The 19,153-nt window shown below is 34.1% G+C and overlaps 1 protein-coding gene across 1 annotated transcript; it reads left to right on the forward strand.

Annotated features, from left to right (window-relative positions):
- Window positions 1–1,041: 1,041 nt before the first annotated feature.
- On the forward strand, window positions 1,042–14,417 carry LOC131047073 (origin of replication complex subunit 6). Its single transcript, XM_057980899.2, has 10 exons — window positions 1,042–1,433; window positions 1,544–1,590; window positions 1,953–2,057; window positions 2,164–2,244; window positions 2,640–2,751; window positions 3,038–3,100; window positions 3,262–3,349; window positions 3,819–3,913; window positions 13,844–13,940; window positions 14,029–14,417. Exons 1-10 carry the CDS (start codon window positions 1,314–1,316, stop codon window positions 14,106–14,108), a joined length of 888 nt encoding a protein of 295 aa, XP_057836882.1. The 5' UTR covers window positions 1,042–1,313; the 3' UTR covers window positions 14,109–14,417.
- Window positions 14,418–19,153: the final 4,736 nt, after the last annotated feature.

Below are 19,153 nucleotides of genomic sequence, written 5' to 3' on the forward strand. Positions count from 1 at the left end.
TTTAGGTATTAACATAATATTTGTATGTTTAGATTTTCTTACGAAATTTATTTTACACATCCACCAAACAATATTTAATAATTTTAGTTATCCACATATTTTATTTTTAAACAAGTGCCACATAGTGGCTAGTACTTTTTGTTTATATTTGTAATAGTAATTGAGTATGTTTTTTTCAAACAATTATCAAATAGAAGAGATTAATAATTTTGTAACTGTAACTTTAACTGAATCCCAACCCTAATTAAGTTGTAATCTTATTTGAACTCTAACTATAACTATAATACTTTTTGAATGTTATTTATAAGTTAAATTTAATAATCCTAACTTAAATTGAACACTAATCTTAACCCTTATCCTAACCCTATTTTAACTCTAATGAATTGTATTCCAAACCTTTTTGAATCCTAACCATAATTTAACCCTAACACTAAATCAAAAGTTTTACCCATATGCCTAATTGATTCTTAACCCTAACTCTAATTTAACTTTATATCTAACCCTTTCCCTAATTACCCTAATTGATTCTTAACCTTACCCTAACTTTAATTTAACTTTATTATCAAATTTTCATATTATCAATTGCCTAGGAGTTAATGAAAATTGGTGCAACCGATTACAATAGTACTAATAATAAAAATAATATAATATGTAGAATAATAATATATTACTTATTGTAATTTAATATTATATCACTTGTAACTGGAATAGGAATAAGATTAGATAATATTATATTATATCTTATTATTTCTAATACAATCTCATTTCTCAAAATCAAAATTAAAATCAAATTACAGTTTACACATAACTAACCATAATTAAAATAGAAAACTCAAAAGACTAACATCCAACATTTTAATATTATAATTCAGAATTTCCTTTTAACCATAACTGTTCTCCCCTTTGCTACTAATTTTATCTAAATAAAATATAGAACACAGAATGCCATATTAATGCTTTAACTCTTTTCAAAACCGACTTCGATTCGATTTGTTTGCCTAATTTACAACTATTTCAAAAATTAGACAGTTAAAAATACATTTCTTAAATCAGAAACCATTTCTGAATCAATTTAGCGGGCTCCTTGCAACCCTGTAGAAGAGAGAATAATTTACTGTCTTTGGATTGCTCCAAAAAAGTCCACTATATATTTCGCGGATCCATTTTAAAAATTGGTGTTTTCCCGCCCTTCTTACCCGCCATCTATCTTTCTGTTTTATCTCATAGAAATACGAAGGAATCGATAAATTTAGAGAGGCCACATATCTGAAAGAAGAGGAACGTTCATTTCTCAAACATTCACTGCAGAGAAAATGGACATGGATGGGCTGGGAAGAAAATTGGGGCTTGCAGAGGACAATAGGGTTATCAGAAAAGCTGAGGAGCTAAGGCGTCTCAGCAATGTACATTTTGATTCATCCACTTTTGGTGTGGTATGTATGTCAAAGTAATGCGTCAAAATTTTGTGCAATTCTTATCATCTGTAATGCAGTTTATTGGGAATCTCCATGATCGGACCTTTTCTTTCTTTTTTTACTCACAGGGCGAGGTTTGCAAATCAGTTCTCTGCTTTGAACTTGCTACTACCAAGTAATTTTTCTTAAACTTTATTCAAACGGGTTCATCTGATTTTACATTGAAAAGAGCTTGATCATTGCTCAAATGTAGTAGATAATTTTGACATCAAAGATCTTGCCGCATGCTGGCAGTGAGACATTGTAAAGCTGGGTCAAATCCTATTAATGTCCTCTGTAATTGCCATTACACTGCATTTTCTTGGAACTGGATCTATGTGGTCTTGGAAGACATAATTTAACAAAAGAGAAGCTATCTCTTGAAGATTAGATGATTCTCTTTGTTTGCCCTTTGTGGATTTTCATTTCCCTTTCTTACGATTGTATTAGCATTGCAGCAATGAAATTTAATTTGCTTAGAACGCTTTGTTTGTACAGATTACAAGTTCCTTTTGATAGGCAGAAAGCCATTAGGCTCAGTGGCATGTCGGAGAAGGCCTATACCAGATCCTTGAATGCAATGCAAAATGCACTTGGAGTCAGGTGGGTTAATTGTCTAAATTTAACCAAATGCAATTTTTTTTGTTGCTTTTTTAATTGGTTGTATTCGAAAATGATGATGCGTATGTACTGTTAACTTGTATTACAGGCCAAAGTTGGACATCCGAGAACTTGGAATCCAGTTTGGATGTCTTAGATTGATTGGTTCTGCTCAAAGAGCCTTGTCTTTGTAAGTTCCATGTTTACCTGACTAAGTTTTCAGCACTCAAATGCTTTGTTTACTTGAATTTCAGATCTTTTGAAACTTATTGGTTAAATGTTTATGCTCTATAGGACTTGAGGAACCATTTTTCCTTGATTCAGTTTTCAGCACCCAAATGCTTTGTTTTCTTGGATTTCCAATCTTTTGAAACTTACTTTATAGCATGCTCTATGCGTGGGGGAATTATAAGGGTGGGCACGATGATTTCATTAGGGTAAGGCCCAAGGGCGTACTAAATGGTTTTTTATGTTTCTATACTTTGACCTTGAGCCTCTGAAAAGTGTGGGTTAGCATAAGATCACCGAGTCTTGTCAGCCAAAAATCATGATCGAATATGCAATTCTAATATTAACCTTACACAGATACAAAGAAAGATTTGTAGCTGCTCTACCAGAGTCCCGGCGATCAAGTGCTGATTTTGGTCGTCCAGTGTTCACTGCAGTAGCATTTTACTTATGCGCACGAAGGAATAAGGTCTGTTTGTACTTGCATTTTTCAAGCCTGTTACTAGGCCAATGACAATGATCAATGTGAATGGAGGGATATGTTTAAGGATGGAAACTCTTTCTTTTTGTGAAGCGACCTTTTATCAAATCCTGCTCTTTTTGCTTGCTTTTTCAATCACAAATATGACAATACTACACTAATAACCGCTAGTTAGTCTTCTGTAAAGTTTGGCCTCATGTTTATCCACATCCTCACCTTATGATACGGAACTTGCTGTCCAAGGGAATAACTTATTAATCGATTCCGGATGCAGTTAAAAGTGGACAGGACAAAACTGATCGAGATATGTGGTACATCGGACTCCGAGTTTTCGAATGTGAGTGTTTTTTAATTTTGATGCGTACAAATCTTCAAGATTTTGTAATCTTATCCACATGGTCAAATTGCAGAAACTAACTAAATAATACAAGGGGACCTTGTCTGCAACTTAAATGCTTGTTCTTATCTCTATATATATTTTCAAATTGTTTGGACTAGGTTGCAACATCTATGAATGATCTCTGCTTTGATGTTGTTGGAATTGCCAAAGAAAAGAAGGATCCGAGATCTGTGAAAAACAATAGAGGTGGGTTTTCTTTAGAAAATTTTCTGTTTATGTGAGGAAATTTATTTTTTTAATCTTTGTATGCACATTGTATCTGGGAAGTTCCTTCATTAATCCTGGTCAAGTTTAGAATTGTAGATAGTCCATGCTTTTGTTCTTTCAATGGAGATCTGTTAAGATATGCTGTTTTATGATGTTACCTAATAGGTCTATTCTTATATTTTTGTGCTTGCTTGATACTGATTTTTTTAAAGATTTTTTGGTGCTTGTTTACATTGTGGCCTTTGCAAGTTTTTCTTATATGAAACTCATATGGGATAGCATGTCTCTGATCCTTATCAGTGAAGTTTTTAAACCACCTTCTTCTCTTATCTTTTAAATTCATAAATTGCTTAGACAGACCAGGTGCCTAATCATTTTTCTGTTCGATTTAAATTCTGGTTGTTATGATTCTTTTAGGCGACTAAGTGTAGTGGATGTGCATTGACAGAGCTTTTGGATGCATTACCTAGCAAAAGAATACGTGAAGATGAGGCAGAATCTGATGATAGTGGCGAATCAATTGATGATGGAGATGAACTAGAGGTAGCTCTATTCAAATATTATACCTAAATGTTACTGAGTTGTTTTGATTTATTTGATATTATTTCAATGAGGACAGATGAGCCATTTATTTGTGGTATAATAACTAAGGATGTAAAATCAACTTAGCTGCATTGTTTTATGTTAAAGAATTTGTTTCCTAGTTAAGTCTTGGTACTTGAGTGCTGCTTTTATTGATGATTGGAAGCACAAGCTCATATTTCTCCATGGTTGAAGGAAGCAGTGGTTTCTATAATATTTTTTGTAGACTATGGTAGCTTTCCATTTGCATGGTATTGACACGGTGTGGGAAAAGTGTAAATGGAATTCAATTACTCACATTTGATAAAAAAACATGGCAAAAAATAGAGGGTTGACAAAATAAAGCACTAGCCTTTATAAAAAGGCTACTTTCTGGTCTGAGAGCAAGAGAGAACTGTTCTGACAGTAGTGTTTATATCCCTTGCTTGCTACTTAGCTGCATTGTTTTAAGTTAAAGAATTTGTTTCTTAGTTAAGCCTTGGTACTTGAGTGCTGCTTTTATTGATGATTGGAAGCACAAGCTCACATTTCTTCATGGTTGAAGGAAGCAGTGGTTTCTATAATATTTTCTGTAGACTATGGTAGCTTTCCGTTTGCATGGTATTGATACGGTGTGGGAAAAGCGCAAATGGAATTAAATTACTAACATTTAATCGAAAAACATGGCAAAAATTGGGGTTTGACAAAACAAAGCACGAGTTCTTATAAAAAGGCTACATTCTGGTCTGAGAGCAAGAGATAACTTGTCTGACAGTAGCGTTTACATCCCTTGCCTGGTTTCTTAGTTTCATAATGCCATCTGGATTTAGTATGAGATTTTCATATCTTGTGTTTATTGTGAAAGATTTTTCTGTTTTTCTTGCCCCTGGGTAGTTTATCTTGACACCAAAACAGTCTGGTTTAATAGTTATGCTGAAACAGTTGGATTACCAGCTTTGTGCAATGACATCACCTGTAAAAAACCAAGGAAATTTGTTTCAAAGGTCTTTCACAAGGTAAGACTATTGAAACTCCCTTGAATGTTATCCTTTCTATTCTTGATTTTGATAATGCATGCAAATGGTTAGTGCAGCTCATGTTCATTGGATACTTTGTTGGTAGAATCCCATTTGGAAGTATGCTAAAAAATCGGGGTCAGTTTTGTGTGGGTCTCTCATTGGGTTAAGTTGAAATCAGTTTAGAACTCAACAATAAGTTTTACTTCTAATCATTTCACAAAAAATCATGTAGATGTTGTTCTTAGGTATGACCGTTGTTATGTTCACAATTCCTTGTATTTTTTATTGCTTGGACAAAGGATTTTGTGGTCTTTGACCAGCAAGCCTTTAAAGTGCCAATGTTGACTTGAATTCTTAGATCTACCACTAGTATGCTGGCTATTCCTTATCCAAATTGATGCCTCTTTTGGGATGGCGGTGTGTGTCAAAGTGGATAAGTTTTACTTAATTCATTTTTAGTGCCAAGTTTGCGCGGAAGTTCATCTTTCCTAGGATTTCAAAGACTTCATTAATATATAAATTGGTAGTAGGCACCATGTTTAGAGGGTTTTAGGTAATGAATATTATGTGGCAATGAATCCAACTCTTAGTTGGATCTTCGCTCAACTAAGCAATTCCCTTCCACAAGCCTTTGCAACTCTTGGTGCCCAAGCTTTACTTCCAAGTAAAAGTTGCTAATCCTTATGTTGCTAGAGGGGCTCAAATCAAAGCTAAACTTCATTGATTGAAGATGGTGACAACCTCTAATGAGGTTTTTCAAGCCTTGAAAAATCAAAGCAATCAAGGAAGCAAATTCTCATCATATAAAACTTCTTGGTGTTGTTCATGCTTTTGTTCAACATTAGAAGAATGAATTTCAAAGCTTAGGAACCATCTTAGGCTCGGATTGGGGCCCTTTGTAGTGCTTGGACGGGTCCCTTGCTACCTTTTAGCCTCCTAGATTATGGCTCATGATAGACTCCTTACATATGAAGATCTTTATACAAATGTGATCGTTTCCCTTATGAATTTTAGGAGACCTTTTGGGATTTGGTTGGACTTGACTTGCATCGAGTAAATGTTGAGCCATTTCATACCAATTACTTAGGAAAGATGGTAAACAATGGCAACATTAAATTCATATAAAGGCTGAGATTTTGGAATTCACAATTGGAGATGTGTCACTCTTCTTGATGTTTCTTACAAGTTATTTCTAAAACCCTATCTTTTTAGATTTGACACCTTATTCCCTTTGTTTTCTTTGAGCAAATTGGGTCTATCAAGAAAAAAGATTTGTATTTGATAATATTATTGTGGTTTGGGAAGGCTTAGAATGGGGTCAAGAACTCTAATTAGAAGGCAATCTACATCAAAATTGATTTTGAGAAGGCTTATGATTGGATTGAATAGCTTTTCATTCTTGCCATGTTAAGTGGCTTAGGTATTGGCAATGGTTTCATTCAATCATTTAGCACGTGCTTGGTACCACTGTTGCTTACCTCACCATTAATGACATACATGAGCAAAGTGGGCTATTTTGCATAATCAAATAAGGGTGTTCTCTTGTGTCTTCTTTATATTCTATTATTGTCAACGATTTTAGTTACTTTCTCGCTAATTACATATCAGATAAGCTTGTTAGAGGAATTTCTCTCCTTGGGAAAAACTTGCATTAACTTGTTAAAGGATATTTTATTGTTGATTCCTTCCTCACTTTAATTGAAGATGAAAATAACATCAAACAAGCTTTCAGATGCGTGGGCACCTTTTGCTTTGCTTTGGGCTCAAGCTTGTAATGGATCAAGGGCAAAAAATAGCTGATGGAATAGAATTGCATCCCAAAGCTAGACAAAAGTCATGTCCCCTTTTCAAAATAACTTAGGAAATAATCCAATAATAATATTTTAAGTTGAGCTTAGTTACTTTATTTTAAAAAGGGCAACTTAAATATTATTATTATTTTTAAACACTTTGGAGGGAGTTTTAAGAAGAAAAATGAACTTCAAACTGATGGCCCAAGAAGACATTTATATATGAAGACAAGTTGATCAAAGGCATCATTCATTTTTGTCATTTGCAATCAAATTTTTTTTGTTGCTTGAGCACATGTGAGGATGAAAACCTTTGGTGTGTGTAAGTTTGGAGGACAAAAACTCTCTTAGTTTTTATTTTGGATTTGAAGGATACAAACCTTTTAATCCATTCAGGGATCACATTGGAGTTGAATTGTGCAAAATTAATATTAGATCTTGGGCAACAAAGGAGTATTTCTGAAAATTTCATTCGTATTAGAGAATGCAAACGGGTTTTTGACCCGAATGGAGACAATTACCAAAATTAGGGGCATCCATTGCTGTTTGTTGTTGTTGAGAGCTGTCATACTAGATTAATCCTTGATCATCCCATTTTAGGTGTTGTGACCAGCCTTCTCATCATTTGCCAGCTTGTTGCTGCTGCTGTACTAGCTTGCAGTTGCTGTATAGTCCATATTTGCATTCATTACAATACAAATTTCATCATTTCAGCAGCTGTACAATTTTGCAAAGTTCGATTTTGTTCCAGCTGCTAGATTTGCAATCTATATTGTAGTATGATAGCTTGTGAGTGGACATCAATTGTTGCACATTCCAAAAAAATGCTTTTTAGTTTAGAATATCACACTTTTGTAATTCTTATAACTGATATAATGAATAGAAAAGATAGATTCAAGGATTTCATCATTTGGTTGTGTTGTTGCTATTCAATGTTTGTTTATGCTCTATTATACATTGAAAACATAAGAAAATTGCATATTTGATTGAAAAACTGAAAAGAGGCATTACAACAAACAAAAGGTAAGAGTCCATGTTGCCCCAAATAAGGAAATGATTGCACAAAACAACCTTGGTGTCAAAGAGGAAACAACTAATCACAAAGTTGTAATGTCAAAATAACATGATAATAGAAAAAACTAAGTTGCAAGAGCTATGAAACTTGAAGGTAGAGGAGTGTCCCTATCATCAAGGCTGCCCCAATGTTTGTTAGGTAGATCTTTTCCATCATCAATAGGCTCCCACCCAATGAGAACATTTTTTTCAATCTCTTGTGCTTGATCAAAGGGTCCATTGTAATGTTATTATTGTCAATTTGATCAAGATTGCTAAATTCAATTTGGGAAATTTATCTTGCCCTTGGGGTGGAACCCACTACATGGGTGAGAAGATGCAAATAGGAGATTGCTAATGTGGGGAGGAGGGGACCAATGCGACTTGAATGGAGAAGGGACCAACTTGTGTGTTGTCTAGTTGGAGGGAAGGGCCATCCTATACATGTTGCAAGGAGCTAGAGCGGTCATGCCATTGATCTTGTTAGAGTGATTAGTTGTGAGGTGGTGATGTTGAGGCTACACATGCCAGGGTACATGGGACATAATCCTAGTGATTCAACAAAGCTTGTAGACGTGCCACCTCTAGAGACACATTATTCACCTAAATTGTATTTGCATTGGCACATTCAAATTCACCAAACATTTGGTGAATTTTGTTTAAATACAATTGAATTTTCATCTTTCCAATTGAGAAATGAAATTTGTAGTTTGAAAGCACGACAAAACTGAGTAAATTTAGCATGGAAGTGAGTTCCATTCCCTATAATGACATTACTAGGTAGAAGATTCTAGGGTTAGAAAAAATTCTGTATCCAAAACAAAGCAACTTGCACATGAGTGTAATACCAAAATAAATGTTTAATTGTCTCAAAGTTATCACATAAGGAACATTGAGAGTTCAAAACATTTAGATGTACTAGATGTTTGCCTATAGCTAAGCCTTCGTATACCAAACATTGTGCAAGGTGAGCTAGCTTGGGCTCTACAACCACTTTTGTAATAGCTTGAAGTTCCTTACTCCAAATGAGGGAAGGATTTTGAAGATTCCATCTTGCATTTATTTTTTAGATCATGGGTAGATGTGGGAAAAACCAACGATAGCCTTTTTTAGTAGTATATTTGTATAAAGGGTATTAAAATACTACTAGTCTTTGACCATGGTTTACTTAATTTAATAGGGATTTTGTGACGATGTTGAAAGGGCACAACATCAATCATAGCCTTGAAAGTTTCTTTATTTGTATTGTGTAGTTTAAATCTTACCTTCACTCGTGGTCAAGAAAGCCTAGTCGAAGTAGACATGGAGTATGAATCCTAAATGACTCTAATGCCTCTTTTAAAGAACTTGAGTGCATGGGTCCAAGGAATTTCATCCAATGGTTTTTCTTGGAAGGTGATGGTAGGAAATCACCATAGAGATTGTCGGTTAATGAATAGGCTAGTGTTAAATCCATTGTTGTTCTACAAAACCTAAGGCTTAATGACTTAACAAACCTTGCAAATGCTCCTAGCAATGAAGACTAGTAATTTTGATAGTGATAGGAGAGATGACCAAGGAGAGAAACCCTAGACCTTTCCACGCGGTTCTCCCCTGTGGAGTACTTGAAGAGATAGACTCTAAACCTTTCAATAGCACACAATAACAACTTGGCACAAGGTGCAATTCCTTGCTTGTGGAATTCCTTAAGACCTAAGCCACTAGAACCTTTGGGAAGATGACATGGATCCCAATCTACCTTGTGAAAATTCTGTAGTCAAAGTTGGCCGATGGGCAAATCACACATAAGTTTCTCAGGCCTGTTGTAAGATGCTTTAGAGGGAAATTGGCATGAAGAATAGTATGCTTGCTAATAGCAAGTGCTTTAGTACAAATCTGGAATTAACCTTCAAGTGATAGTGGTTGGGTGATCCAATAAGCCAATATTTTTCTCACCTTGTCTACAACTTACTGTCAAAGTGCACATGGTTAGGCTTGCAAACCAAAAGGAATGCATGAAAACTTGAGTATCTCTCTATGGTTAATTTGTATCCACCCATAGGCTTGAAGCTAGATGGTGGGAGGAGAAATGGGCTTTATGTACAATCTAGTTATAGACTTATGGTATTTTAAGTAATATATATGTTGGAATCAATGAACATTGAGAGGGGGGGTTGTGAATCAGTGTTCTACAATTTCTGGTTTTGACAATCTGATTTTTAAACCACTTAATGCATATGCAAAGAAGCGAAGTGCATAAACACAAAGTAAAGATCAACAACACCATAACACCAAGATTTTTATGTGGAAACCCGGTTAAGGGAAAAACCACGGTGGGATTCAAACCCACAATGAGATAATACCCTATTAGAAGTAAGTGAAATATTACAATGGAGAGTGCACATGCATACAGGCACATTGCCTAGAGCTTATTGCTCAAAATAAGAAACCTAGAAAGGCTACAACCTTAAGAGAAGGCTCACTACCTTATAGGAAGTCTCACTGACTTACAAAAGCATTTGGATTACAATCCGGATCACATCAACTGTGAAAATAGCATCTCCATATGCTTGAGTATAGTTCTGGTTAAGCACAAAACACATATTCTTTCACTGCTTTGCAACTCTGCTTTGTTCTAGTAATTTGCATTATACTGGAGCTTTGATCGTCATCATTCGCATGAGAAGCTGCACAAAATCGCTCATACATACTTCGCACATATCCGTCAATCTAAAAAATGATCGTATAAACTTGTCTTATATTTCCGTATCGTTGATTTAGATCATCACCATGTTGGATTCAAGAACACGACACAAAAAGATGGAACGTGCTCACAAGTTGGCTCAATTCCATCTCCAATGCATATGTGGACCAAAACAAAATGTCCACACGCTTCCCACATGATAACTCATCAACCTCGAACACATAATCAATCACCAAAATTGATCTGCAAGATCCGCAAAATGAATTATCACACGTTACAGTTGATATGCATTGTTCTTGTCAAAAACATGATTATCGGATCTCATAACTTGCACAAAACTCATCACCGGAGGCCACAATCTTGGAATAAGACATATTACATATCTACAAACTTTCCTTGAAATCCGCAAAGCACAATACTCAACCAAAATAATCCGCTGACTACCAAACTGCACATTTTGTCAAGCATTGTGTTCCACTTTCCAGACTTAAGCAAAATTGGACTTCAGACTTCCGGTAGGATGAATCCTTATAGTCCCAATGAAATCTCTGAACTGGGTTGCCATCAATGACAACATCTCAATATGTATGTAGTACCTCTTGCCAACAATATATGCTCTATTTCATCAAAATAGAAGAGAACTATTTTTTCCACCTCCTTGGAATTCTTGTTCATCTTGATGATGAATCATGGAGTGTGATTCGAGACGTTGATGATAAAAATTGCACACACAATCAAATCCAGAAGCAGTAAGTGAATATTTTTTCCATTTCATGTCCAATATAGTGCGTACTGAAGAGTCAAAGACTTTCTTTGGTATGCTTTATGTCATTGTCTTCTAATGATTTGCCTTTGAAGATGTTTCTGATCTCCAGCTTTAGATGTTCTTTGAGGCTCTGTACCTGTTTTCCTTTCTTTTCCATGTCTTGCTTCAAAACAGAGGCTTTTATCTGATTTGCTCCTGCTGACAATAGATTATCCTTGCCAAGTGTCCAATAGTGGGATTCCCAACTTGTCTTCGAAGATGTTTCTAAAATTCTGCCTCTGCCTTTAGAGGTACTTTGTGGCTCTTCAATCATTTTCTTTTCTTTTCCACGTTAGGAAAAAAAAGGCATTAATGCCACAAAAGGCTAGGTGGCAAGGGGGGGCAATAACTTATTTTGGCTTCCTACTCTAGAGAGGATATTGAGATTTTTTTCTCCTGTTGAGTGCCTAGTCTCATTCCTGAGTAGTTTCTTCGAGGCGAAACCTATTTTCTACTTCTAGAGTTTGACATCCTCTTGCAAAAACTCTAACATGCCTGCCAAAGGAAGAAAACAACATAGAGAGAAAAGATTGGCAGGTGGATAAACCCCACAATTTATTCCACAAGACCAGGAGGAAAAATAGCATACATTACAACCCTGAATAACAGATTGACATTGCAATTAAATTATAAAGAGCTGGATCGAGGTGATGTCCACTGTTGAACCCCAAGCCTGAATAACTTAATAACTTCCTGTCAAGTTGAAGCTTTGTAATAAATATTCTTCCAGTGTATTCTATAAAAAGAAGCAAATGTTTAGCAACCGGGCAAAAAAGCAATGCAATCAAAGCAGAATTAGGAGCAAGGCTGGTAAATTACAAGGATACCATGGATAAATCGTACACTATTAGCATACTGCCAATCTAAAACAGCAATACAATCAAAGCACAGTTAGCGGCAAGGCTGGTAAAGCACAAGGATAAGCAGAAATATGATTTCTCATGCCTTGGATAAATTGTACACTATTAGCATACTGCCAATCTAGCATCTGAAATGATTGTTTTTGCTTGTGAGGCTATGTGGGGAGTCTTTTCCAAATGAAACTTGGTTCTCCATCATATCCTCATGCATTTTGCCATTGTTAATTTTTTTTTTTTTTTTTTTTGCATTTAGTAGTCAAGCTGAAACTTATTTGCCTGAGATTGATATTTCTAGGAGTTCATATGCACAATTGTGGTTTCCAAGTCCAAGAAGTTTGCACCCATATTTTGCTCTGATAGCGAATCACCCTACCAAAGTCCTAACAATTACATATAAAATTTCCACAAAGAACTCTTCTCTGTGGGTCAAAGAACTAATCCTACACCTGACAGATTTATGACCTTTCCACCATGTAAAAGGTAAATTTAAGTGGTACTATACAGACCAACATCAAAGCCTCGTGCAAGAAACGATGGGTATTCCTAAACAGATCAGGATCAGGCTGAGAGAGACCATCAAAATCAACAGGATAATATATATGAAAAACTCTATAGAGAAAGCAAAACAGTAGTGATGCCATTTGCATAAATGAATAAGAATTTGACATTGGTTGAGCACTATTGATGAGCATGATGATATGTTCTTTTATTACATAATCCATGACTTTGATGGACTGGATCTCCCTTCTTGTGGCAGCTACAGAGAATGACTTCTGGGTTATGTATGCTCCCTCACAATGATGTAAATTGATTATATAAAGACAGATGCCAATATCTATGTAAGTTAATGTTTCCATAAAAAGGGACGGCTTCCATACTTGAAAGAATTATCTAGAAGCTTTGTCCAGTACTAGGTTAACTAGGTGATAAAGTTGAGTTACCATATTGTAATGCATGAAATCAATGTTGTGGTAGTCTTTAGAAGAGTTTGTCTTTAATTAGCACATCCAATTCCCAAACGGTATTGTTAGTAGTATTCATTACTTAAATAGCTAGCTACCTTTGTATCTCCTTTAATCTATAGCTAGAAGGAAGCTTGGTCCAGTACTAGGTTAACTAGGTGATAAAGTTGAGTTACCATATTGTAATGCATGAAATCAATGTTGTGGTAGTCTTTAGAAGAGTTTGTCTTTAATTAGCACATCCAATTCCCAAACGGTACTGTTAGTAGTATTCATTACTTAAATAGCTAGCTACCTTTGTATCTCCTTTAATCGATAGCTAGAAGGATGTCCTAAAATAGAGCTTGAGCCTCTATAATGTGGTTAGTGCGTAAGCTAAGTCCTTTGCAATACATTAAATGGGTTTGCCTTGATAACATCTGGAGATTCTTTTAACCCTGCTCCTATATTTTCTTTTGCTGCCTTGTCAATGATGAGCTTTATCCAAAGATTTTAGGTTTGTTTCCATTGTTTTAAGAATCTAAAGGTTTGGCTACCTTGCTAAAAATTATCACCTTTTCAGGTTTTGTATCCACAAAATTGTATACCTGAATTCCAAGATCTATTTGTGTTCAGATGCATATTCTACAGAATTCGATTCCCTTATATAAAAACTTCTAGATGCCCTTGACATATTTACTGAGAGTGGTGCTTTTTTCATGATATATGTTGGTAACCTATGAACTTTTGAGAATTTTCAGGTGCCTGGCTTGAAAAGAAGGAAGAAAATACCAAAGCATGTCTATGAAGAATGGAAAGATTCAGTCTTGACATCAAATAAAGTTTTTAATGACACAGGTAGCTTAAATGCTATTTCGTTGATACATATTTGAAATCTGTGCATGGCATTGTACATAAGACTGACCATTTCTGTGTAAAAGTGCAGGACTTGAAAAGAAGACAAAGCAATTGCCTCTCAGTTTTGTAAAGAAGCCTGCACAAACTGTACGTCTTCAAGGCTCATAGCATATCTCAGAATCACAATCTATATCCTCACAATGTCGATCCTCATTGATTGGTTTATCAAGTCATGTAAAATGCCCACACTAATTGATGCCTATCCTTATAGAAGTTATATTATCCAGTAGAAATACATGATTAAATTCATCTTTAGAATAAGTGATTGCATTCTTTTAGAAAGAAACTTACCCTCCTGTCATCTATTTGACTTGGGTAACTTTTTTTGTTCCAAATGCCCTTATTATTCAGATATAGGAACTGTTTCAATTGTTGGTACTTGGAGAGAAATTCATTCTCCTACAATTACATCAGTCATCTTATTCTATTCGGAACAGAAATAAAAAACATTTCTCAGCATGTTACTGAATTAAGATGATATCTTTGCATGTATTCAAAATAATAAGGAAATACTCTTGTGCATCACGCATTAGACAGTTATTTCCTCAATCACATGAGAAAATGACCAGAAGCAGCTGTTCCCTTATTTATTTAGCTTTCTGAGTGTTCTAGCGACGGGGCTCATACATCTCAATGAAATTCGTACATTTTTCCATTAACTATTGGGTTCTGCATACAAACAATGGCCATTACATATTATATACAAATGCTTTCAGTTAATTAAGAGAGTATTGTCTTAATAACGTTGACCTAAGCCAGTACAAATGGGATGTAACAGTCTAACACTCTGTCCTTTTATTAGTAAGTGTAGTTCTTGAATGTGTTGGTTGACTGGTTCATCCTACATGTCCTAAAAAATTGGAGTTCTCATTTCAATCTTTAAGGTCTTGATTGAATCAGTTTAATAGTTGATGTAAAGTGAAATTAAAAGAGCTCAAGAACTAATCTAGCACTTTTGAAATAGGAGGGAATGTTTTATAGGACTTCAAAAAAAGTGGATAAAGTTGGGACAATATGAAACATAAATGATGCCATAAACATCCAGTGGTATGTTGCACTATGTGATTTTCCATGTTGAGGTTTTGGCACCTATTATATTGATCCACGAAACTCTGAACTGGAAATTTCTTTAATGGAATGCGAGGAGGCATGCCCATAAAGCAATGATCCCATGGGGAAGTTGTACTGGCATTTCATCACAAGTAATATTTACTTATCTCAGAGGACATATAATCTAAGGTATTCGGTCATATCTGGTTACGACTTTCCACGTTGAAGGGCTTTAATAAATTTAGTAGAGGTAATTAATATTTTATATTAAGAGGCAATTTCGAATCTTATTTACAGTAGAACAGATATTTGATGCAGAGAAGAGATGGCTTTGCCAATCTTGCACATCCTTGCAGCTTGTCTTGCTTACATGGAGGATTAAATAGACAATTTAAACATAAATCAGTACAATTACATGGGTTTATAAAATACAAATTTCAAAACAAAATTCGGTTGGGCTTCCACTTTGACTGTTTTTTTCATCCATGTTTTGAATCACATTCTATGATCCTAAATCATTAGATTATTAAAATGATACAACTGAAATCCATAGAATTGATTGAATAGAAGGATCAGACTTTCGATCTGTAAGTGTTCTCAAAATGATTTGTAATGAATTCAGAAAGATTAGGGATGATAATCTTTGAGTCCAACTATAATCAAAGGCACTTTACCAAACCAAATTGAATGAACAAAAGTTCCATAAGCATATATCTAAACAATATTTACCTTCCAAACTTCAAAAAATGAATTTATCCAATGAACAATTTTTTTTAAGTAAACCAAAAAAAACTACTATAGTCAGAGAAGTGGCATTTAGTTACCAAGCATGAGACTCAGGTTGGGGTTGGAGGGAGATGTCATTTGAAGTAGTGTAGAACAATGAATAAAGGTACATCTATATTACATTTAACTACAATCACTATAATGTGAAGTCTTGACTTGGATTTCATGTTCGTTCACACATTGATAATTGATTTTTGTTGAGTATAAAATTGGAAACAGTTAACGTCTTGGTGCAAATGGTTACATCAACATTATGACACCCAAATTTATGTATAAATACGATTTAATAATTGATTCCGTCAATTTCAATGTCTTGTATGTCTTTCATTAAAGTTTATGAAACATTTTAATTGTATAAACCTTTTCTAAAATGATTAAGTTCAATTACATCAAATAGTGCTCTTTGATGCAACTTTCTAGTGGACCAAAATTTATAAATTTCCTTGATGTCATAGTTAACCATATTTATGTATAACTTAAATGTAAAAAGGAGCAAGGTGAAAAGATACCATATTAATTTAACAATCTTGAAAATTATTGGGGTTTGCACTTTACAAGAATCTTTACAATTTGTAACACAAATTATAATTATATTCCAAGCAAAAACATTGAACTTTTTGAACACATACACATTTGATGCAACTTCCTTGAAGTATAAGAGCTAAAAAAAAATCTATGTCAAAGCTAGAGAAAGCAATTAAGAAGAATGTATAACAAATTACAATTTTCAAATACCTTCATATTGAAGGTGATTCAGCTATTGTCATTAATGCTTGCAAGGCAAGAAAAGCTGATAATTGGCATTTCCGGTATATTCTTGAACAAATATGGACTCTTCTTGATACGTTTGAGCACCTCATCATCTCACATGTTTATCGTGAAGGTAATGCATTGGCTGATTACCTTGCTAATATGGGTTGTGACAAAACTGTTATCGATTCCTCTCAATTGGGGGATGATTTGATGAGCTTCTCAAACCTATTAATTATAGCCTGTAGAGAGTTGAGGATTTAATCTTTCTTATTATATGATTGCTCGTTTATACGAGTTGATATTCTCTTCTCTTGGTGAGGTATTTCTTTTCATAATTCCATTTGGTTTTGATTTGAGGTACTTTGCTTTACTTGATCATCACTTGGCATTCATTAATGATGAGTTGGTTGTTATTGATGTTGTTCGTGTATTTGGTACTCTCTTCTGGTGTGAAATTTGGAGATTTATTTTCACATTGGGAATCTGTCCTTCATATGTCATTTAAAGTTTGACGTAGCGTTGTTTTCATGATTATCTTTGTATGCCACTTCTTTTGGTTTGTCAGTTTTTTATGATATATCTCCTCTTTCTTTTCATTTATGACATAAAAGTTTTGGGTTTCATTTCTCTCTAGCATTTCTGCATTCACCTCTTCTCCTTTGGCGTTTGTCTATAATGGCAGATCGCAGATCTCATGTCGTTGGTGTCAGTCATGTTTTGGAACCTTGCGTTTCTTGTAAATTCTCTGCGTTCTGTAGTATATATATATATTTTGGTTGCAGTTGTTTTTTGGTGCAAGGGCATGTCAATTTGGATTGCAGAGTTCTTTGTTGCAGAGCCTTCAAGATATCCCAGGAACTTATTTTGTAAATAGGCTTGCATGCTCCTATTCTGTAAAACGAGCTTGCATGCTCCTATGTGTAAATGAGCCTGCATGCTCCTTTGCTGATCTCTATTTTGTAACTAGCTCTGGCTAGAGGATTCTTCACTACTTCTCTTCTATAATCATGTTGATGAGCAATGACCAGAGTTTTTCTTGCTGGTTCTTTTCTCTGAGCTCAGTTTGAACCAGTTTTTAAATATATTGTAAAAATTATTTATTATTAATAAAATATATCAAGTGGCATTGCCACCTTGTTTTAAAAAAAATAAAAAAATTACAATTTTCAGCTGTGAAATGAAATTCTATTGAATTTATTTATATCCTAGCAAAAGATCAGCTATCATGTCAAGTTCAAATAAATTCGGGTGAATGCTATTGAATACTTGAATGGTTATGATTCTTTAGTTCTAGTTTGCTTTATTGACTACAAATTGTGTTTCACCCTTTACAATTTCACACTCCTTTTTTCCTTTCTTTAGGGTGCCATATCCTATATCATTTTCATAGTTAAATGGGCCCTATCATATCGTACTGTTGTCAAATACTTAGATTAAGACCCGATTTGGCATCACCAACCCCAACACTCATGACTCGAGATGAGCCTATTAATTATCCTATGTAAATCATGATTCATGACACTTTATCCTATGCTTATAATATCATTGCATTAACTGGAAAGAAGAAGAAACAAGTTGACAATTGTCACCATTTACCTATTACTAGAAAGTGCAAAAAAAGTCAAAACCCAGTTCGAGTAAAAATCATATGATGCACATGTTTTTATACCATTTTTTGTTTTCTACATATTGAAAATGTGTTCACATCATCACTCTATCAAGTTTGAATATATTTTGATGTTGATTTAAAAAAATACTTCAATAATATCAAACTCTCTTAGTTTTCTAAACATGCAATTTTTCTATATTTCAAACATGTTAAAAGTTTTTTTGCTAGTGTCTTTATTTGTTCATCTAAATTTGAAATTAATTATATTTTGACATTCTAGATTCCATTTTACACATATTAGCAAAATTTCACTTCCAGTTGATTTAAAAAAATATAAAGTACATTCAACTTTTATTTTCTAAGATGTATCCAAAAGAAATAGTAAAAAATTTAAAAAACTTAAAATATATGATATTAGCTATTTTTAATGATTACATTTGAAGAGGAGCACATTAAACACATATTATGTTTTTTAACAGAAAATAGAAGTATTTTATATGCTCTCCCTATTTGAATTTCTTTATCCTCAAATTAAAAAAAAATATTATGAACTTAATTTTGAATAGTGCTACCTTGTTCTTATAAAGATAGAAAAACAAAAACTTTTACTTCCTTTTGATACCTATTTTCTTACATAAATAAACATACAATTGATAATTGATTGAATATTATTATTTAACTTTAATGAGGGAAATGTTTAATTCTATTAAAAAAAATTCAACTAAATAGTCTCAAACTAGATTGATTGATGTTAATTTTTTGCTTTTCAATTTGACTTTGTGTGTTTTTGTTGGCAATGTTTCTGATTAAACCCTATGATCCATCATTTGGGCTAACAACTACCTAGACAAGAGATCCATCAATTCTCTTGTCTAGCTAGCTATCAGCCCTAATGATAGATCATAGGATTTGATCTGAAACGTTGGCAAAAAAAATACACACAATCAAATCCAGA

The sequence above is a fragment of the Cryptomeria japonica genome, chromosome 9 (assembly GCF_030272615.1).
Source record: "Cryptomeria japonica chromosome 9, Sugi_1.0, whole genome shotgun sequence".
Classification (NCBI taxonomy): Eukaryota; Viridiplantae; Streptophyta; class Pinopsida; order Cupressales; family Cupressaceae; genus Cryptomeria; species Cryptomeria japonica.